This window comes from Stegastes partitus, unplaced genomic scaffold (assembly GCF_000690725.1).
Source record: "Stegastes partitus isolate 25-593 unplaced genomic scaffold, Stegastes_partitus-1.0.2 Scaffold1467, whole genome shotgun sequence".
Taxonomy (NCBI): domain Eukaryota; kingdom Metazoa; phylum Chordata; class Actinopteri; family Pomacentridae; genus Stegastes; species Stegastes partitus.
In genome coordinates, this window is record NW_007579198.1 from 113,690 (window position 1) to 120,641 (window position 6,952).

The window sequence follows — 6,952 nt, forward strand, 5'->3', positions numbered from 1 at the left end:
AACCACTAAAGTCGTCTTCTTCAGTGTCTTCAGGAGCTGAACAGCCTCAGAATCACTTCATCACTTCCTCAGTCTCTCTGTCGTCGTCACTTTGGTCTCGAGGTGAAAAATCCATAAATTAGGCTTCATTTTTCAGGGCCGGTTGCTACGTCCAGCTTTTATACAGTCGATGCGACAAACTAAACTCTCGTGAGTCAAAACCTGGATCACATTAAGTGCTGAGTGAGTCTCTGACCTGTTGCAGATTCTGTCCTTATGGCAGCAAAGTTAGTTTTCAGTTCACGAGAAAAGTGTAAACTGAGTTTCTTTCGCGCTCTGTGATGTTTTTGGATGAACGTTGGTGCTGAAATGTGGCAAAAGTCTGTGACAAGCAGCTCTGACTCCTTCAGTGTTAAAACAGAAGCGTGATTAGGTTCATTTTAGGTATAAGGTTTCTTTTTTTTTTATCAGACAATGAGTATTTCTTGGATTGGAGCTGTTTTTACCTTGACGTGTTTCGCTTCAGCCTTCCTCAGTAAAGAAACCTTAAACCAGAAAAGCCAGTAGTTGGGATGTCGTAACATTTTCTGGATGTTTGTTCAGAAACGACTCATTCAGATGGAGTCTGAAGGAGGACCTGAATGAAACTGAGGTTATTGGTGCTCTAACTGTCTGTCTGAGGAGGACAAATGTGGGGTTTTTTTTTCGCGGTCGTGGAGCAGCGGAGCGTCTCCTTTGACAAACCAAGACCACATCCGCTGTAATAAGGTACGAAAACAAAGCCGAGGATCCTGCGTGCTTTTCATAAGATGTATTGATCCGGCAGTCGGTGCGAGTTGAGTCACATCCTCCTCTCTGAGACCTCTTGTGTGCGTCTCTATCTCCGCTCCTTCAATGCTCCATTCACTGTGAAAGCATGTTCCCGGCTCTGTTTGTGAGTCTGCTGACAGGCCTTGGTGATGCTGAAGGCTCCAGCGTCTGTGTCCAGAAAGAAAAAAAAACTAAAAATAACCTGTTTTGTGCCGACAGGGACACGAGAGTCCGTCCTTTTTTTTAAAATTCTTTTTATTTTGTGTTCTTTAAGCTCAGGCCTGCTTATCTGCCATCGATCCTGCTTTGTGCGTGCATCCAGATGACATTTTAAACTGTGAATATCTCCCAGGGATCACAGCGACCTCCTCGGGTTGCCCCACGTGCACAGAAGGCATCAAAAACAAAATACACGGCGGTTTTAAATGGAAATGGAAAAGTGCGATTGCAGTTTGCACCTGAGACACCAGAAGGGAGGAAAAAAAACAGTGGGGATTGTTTGCGTTGAGCATGTTTTTCCACACCAGCAGGTTTTATTCTCCGCTGAGCACTTTGCCGCGTCCGGAAGTGAATTAAGAAGCTGCCTTTTGTGTCTTTTATATCAAACATGGGCCTGTTTTATAACATCCTGCCGCACAATGTGGAGGGGAAATGGAAAATCGAGGCATGTGAAGGACCACGTTCGTACTCTTACGTCGACGCTGCAGCCTGCAAACGGTGGAAGAAGAAGACGGTTTTTGTGCCTTGAAAGTTTGCAACACCAAAGTAATTAAACTCAGGAGGTGTAATTTGATGCATTAAGTGTGTAATTGGAGCCAGATAAAGGGGTGTAAAAGCCTCACATTTGTTTAATTCTGGTGCCGTCGAAGAGCAACGTGGTGAAGGTGAAGGATTTTCACATTTCTGTTCAGCGTGCTTTACTGGCCTGAATATCGGCTGAACAATAGAGCATCAAGGACAGCGTCTTTATAAAAAAAACATGGTGAGATAATGGAAAAGAAAAGCAATTTATGAAGTAGAATTTAAAAAAAAAAAGCAAGTGAGAGGATAAAAAGAGAGAAAATTGTGAATAAAAGCAAAAAAATAGGAGTTATTTTGTGTGTGTGTGTGTGCTGCCTCTACGTATAATAGGTTGTGTCAAGATAATTGTCGTACTCGGTGATGTTTTAATTGTGCGTCCCTCAGCTCGTGACGTGTCGTTACATTCTGTGCTGGAAGGTACGCCGCCGCCGCTTTGTCCTCTAGCTGTGTGAAAGTTTGGGACCAACAGGGCGAATCTCTTCATTCCTGTCTTTTATTAAACGACCAGATGGTTAACCGCTTTAATAAGAAGTGGGCGTTTGTGATTATTAAAACCGATCGGAGGAAGGCGGTGGATGCTGCCGAAATAACATCAGCGACTACATCGCAACTTAAAAATTCAAATCCTGCCCTCGTTTACCTTCAGGGCCAGTTAGCATGAAGGTTTGTTTAGAGTTTGGTTGGAGTCCTCCGGTGTTCCAGCCAAGCATCTGGGATTAGTGGTTAATCAGGGCTTGATGTTAGCTCGGGATGCCCTGATCAGTTTTTTTATGCCATTAAGATTCGAGTCATTTAATATTTATTATGTGCTGATATGAATCCAGATTAGACATCTAGATAATAATACACACTATATTTAAGTTACCAACATGAATCCAGTGCATGTGCTTGACAGCTGCATCCTGCTGCAGTGCATTCAGACAAAATGTACATTCTGCTGTTATAGTACGGGGGTATTAGTGCAGCACAACTAGACAAGGCAGCTTTATTTGTTTAGCACAATTTGTACCCGAGGCAATTCCAAGTGCTTCACACAAAACTCTCAAATCAGTCCACAGAACATAAACGCAGTCATTAAGTAATGACATTAAAAGCAAAGCAGCAGATAAAATAAATCCATGTTTATAATTATTCATCAGAAGAGTGCAGATAAAATACTTCCAGCTGTCACATGCACTTCTACATACAACTGCTTTCATCCTGGATTTGAACTTGAGGCCTGTCTCACATCTTCTGAAATCCAGCTCCAGATTTTAGCTGCATAAAACTGGAACCTCACCGTGTTTGGTCCTGACTCTGGGCACCAGCAGGAGACCCTCCCTGAGGTTCTCAGAGCCCCACATGGTTCATACGGCACCAACATGTCAGAGATGGACCATGAGGAGACTTGTACACGAGCAAAACTGTTTTAAAGTCGATTCTCTGAGCGACTGGAAGCCGGTGTAACTATTTGTCAATGCGTGTGGAGAGTTGTGTGTCTGCAGTGAGAAGGTTCACTGTGGCTGGTACCGCTCTGCTGCTCTGTACCTCAGTAGAACTTGAACGTGAAAACCCACAAACTCAGCGAATGTTCACATATCAGACAATGTCGTGTGTCCTAAAAGACTGTGAGGCATAGCGCCACCTGATGGCTTAACTACTGAGGTACAGAGCAGCCAGAACGAACGAGCCTGTGAGCCTGAGCTCAGGGCAAAGAAACCCTGAAGTTACAGATACCGATCTCTCACTGCAGAAGTGAAGCAAAAGTCATGTGTGAACAGAAAGTGAGGCCTGCTGGACTTGTAACTGGTGACTTGTCTGTATGTCCAGCACCGAATACTAACACTTTTCATCTATTTGTGTCTTCGTACGCATTTACAAACCTTTTTACACGTCGTCGACTCTCACCACGGACACACAGGCTGAGACACACAACCATCCAGACACATTTGTTTATAGACTTTGTTGTAAAGCTCTGATAGGTCTCCGTCTGAAATGTGGTGTGGAGACGATATAGAGGCTCCACAAGCTTCAAAAGATGGAGAAAACTTGGTGTTTAACCCTGTAGAGACCAGAGGAGGAGTCACTCAGACGACAAGAAGGTCAGGTTGGCAAACAGAGAGCATTGTGGGAGTTTACCTTGACAAAGACTGCTGTGATGGGTAATGACCTCCATCCAGAGCTGATGTTTAAGACAAACTAGGACAGCGTTCTTGTGTCCCAGTGGCAGATGTGACAGCATTGCATATCCCTGTTATTTCTGACTGTTTTAATAAACAACATGTTAATTATGCTACATGAGTAAATAAAACCCCGATCGACAAAAATGGTGAAAAAAAACTCAATTTCTTTTATTTTTTGGTGCTTTGTGTGGCAGCAAAAATACCTTTTATGTAGGAAAAACCTGTTAAAATGACAATTATCAGCTCTGTTAACAACTAACTCTGATTCCACGACGGCTGAAATGAAACTTTTAAGCTGCTCTGCTGAGTACAAACGCAGATGGTGCCTCAGAAATCCACGGCTCGGCTCTACAGCTGTAAACAGACGGTGTCCTTGATCACATCAGGTCAGTTTGAAGAGAATCACACATTTAAACTTCTGTTAATATGAAAACAGCAGCAACTAAACAGGCAGCTCCTGTTAGTTCAGGGAATTTAGCTGATGTTTTTGCTTGTTTTTGGCTTTGCAGCAAAGAAAAACTTGAGCCATCAGTTATTTTAGTTAGAGATGCTGTTAGAAGCTTAGAATAATCTCCAGTCTGCAGCCGTGCTGCTGCATTAACTCGGTAACACGATAAAGCCCTCGCGTGGTTCATCATGTCCGACTTACTAAATAAAAATCTGCACACAACTCACTCGGATGTCCAAACATAATGGTTCCACTCTGGGCGACATGCACAGACGCCGACATGCGTACTGTAAAACCAGGACCGTAATGTTATTCTGATGTATTCTTGCTTTTTTTTTCCTTGAATTCACGAAGGCTGATCCTCATTAGCATCGTTCAGCGAGCGTCGCTGAACAGCCTCTCGTGAGTTCAGGTCCAGGCCTGCGGCGCGGTGCGGTCAAGTGTGCAGATTTCAATGGACGGACTGAATAACATTATGCAGAATTAACACCTGCAGCCCGAGAGCAGGACGCCTCACTAATCACAATTAGCCGCTTAGGACCGACGAACAAATGCAGTTGTATTGAATTGTAGTAACTTGGCAACTGAAAAATTGAAAAGAAAAAAAAAAACATAAAGTGAACTAAACCTCTAAAAACTCATCTGTGTGTATCACACATGACATATTTAGAAGTTATACTTTCCTTCTTGTTGTTGTTTTCTCTGTAATTTTCAGATTAATGAAGCTCCCGTCTATTTTTCCACGTGTTCCTGCACACTCGCTGCAGCTCGAGCACACCAGCTCACCTACAACACTCAGCCTCATCGGGTTTTTTAAGCCCATTTATTGGACTTCAAGGATAGTCAACATCTGGAACTGATATTTGTAAAAGAAATTCAGAATAACGAACATTCCACCACAAAATTTAACTAAAATGCCTTTTTTTAAATTTATGTTTGATTAAAAAGAGCTTTTTTTAATGTAATCTCTCAGTGCTGATTGGTTGTTGCTGCTAGTATGTCATTTGTTTGACACAATGAGTTGGACTAAGAACAGAGACAGTAGCTTCAGCTACTGATTATTTTCCTGTCGAGTTTTTTTTTGTTGTTGTTTTTTTTTAAGTCTTATGTTGCAGCTCCAATCAGAATAAATCTCATGAACTAAAAATAAAATATACTATATTTACCCCAGACCTGGGAAGCTTACACGCCACAGCAGCATCCAAAAACATAGAAAGTACAAGAAAATACCAGTAAATGTGCATCCTGATGTCTGCATACAGCAGGTCCAAGGCCCCACCGGCTCCAGCTGGACAGTCCACATACTGGCTGGATGTGGGGAGAGAGCCATGTGTGATTAACAAACCAAAGAAAAACAAATTCTAAAAGTGTGCATCCTTTAATTAAAAACTTACCTCAATCTAAGCCTAATCTAAGTCTTAAGTTTTGATGTAATAAGTGTTGTCTGTTATTCTGAAGATGTAATTTCTGCTTCTCCTGATGCTATGAGCTGAGGCTGTGTTTTCCTGCTCGATTTATTCTGCAGCACAGCTTCAGACTGCCTCCACTCTTCCCTCCTGAGGGACGTAATTTGCGTGAAGACTGAGACGGGCTGCAGCTCCGAGCGGCTGGATGACCCTCCAGGTCCCGATGTGACCTTCATCATCAGCGCTGCGTCTGAGCTCGGCCGCCCCGATTGGATGTTTACTGTCTGATTGCTTCGCTCTCGTCTTAAGTTTATAAGAAAAAGGGCTTTTTCTGAAATTGTGGAACCGTTTAGCTTTAATGTACTTTCAGACGGCGCTGCAGCCCGTCAGACTTTAATATTTACATACGTACGACCGACTCGTCGCCGGCTGCTCGGCTGACAAGGACGGTGTGTTTACGTGTCGTCTGTTTGTCCTCAGCCTGGAGGTGACCTTGCAGAAGCGCAGCGAGGGACCCTTGTGGCCGGAGCTGGTGACGGGCGACGGCAGAGGAGAGTACGTGATGAGCGACGAGCAGGCCGCCCTCATCCACGAGAGGCTGACTCACCTGACCTCCGAGGACCTGGTGAGAAGTCAGACCATCTCTTATCTGCACCACGAGCGTCCTAAAGTGGCCCCATCTGGTTATGTTAGTGCAACACATCTGAATAACACGTATTAATTAGCTGCCCCAGGAGGGTAAGTAGGCCTACAAGTTAAACAGTAATCCCTCTATTACAACCTGACAGGCTTTGAATGCAACGTAGCGTTTTGTCTCAAAGGTTGTGCCAAAGAAAAAGGACCAAGAATTACCCAAATAATGTTTAAACAATATAAAATAGTATCTGACAGGGACATTACTGTGCCTGTTCTAACAAACAGAATAATGAGGTTGAACATTTTTATGATTTTTTTTATTTTTTTAACATTTAATATTTAAAATCGTTTCGATTTCTCGTAAAGTTTTTTTTATTATTTTATTTTTCTTTTAAAATTTTCCTTAAATGTTTAAGATTGTTTTCATTTCTAGTTAAGAGGTTGTTTTTTTTTCATTCAGTATTGAAGATTATTTTACTTTCTTTCAAACTGCATTTTTCTTTAGTGTTTTATTCTTGTGTATTTGTGATCGCTTAAGTGTTTTATTTCTGTTTTTTAATTTATTAAATATGAAGGATCATTTTCATTTTTAGAAAAATTCATTTTTTACATTTATAGAAAAATATTTTAGATAATTGTCATTTCCTGCCAATAGTTTTATTTTACATTATTGTTAAAAAATGAAGATAATTTTAGCTTTTTGCCTAAAG

The 6,952-nt window shown here is 42.0% G+C and overlaps 1 protein-coding gene across 1 annotated transcript in view; it reads left to right on the plus strand.

The window, feature by feature from the left end:
* The window catches only part of nudcd1 (NudC domain containing 1), a 70,350-nt gene that overhangs the window by 31,766 nt on the left and 31,632 nt on the right, over window positions 1-6,952 (plus strand). The window contains exon 6 of the mRNA XM_008299814.1: window positions 6,087-6,231. Coding sequence (XP_008298036.1) covers window positions 6,087-6,231 — 145 coding nt within the window. The remainder of the gene's footprint in view (window positions 1-6,086; window positions 6,232-6,952) is intronic.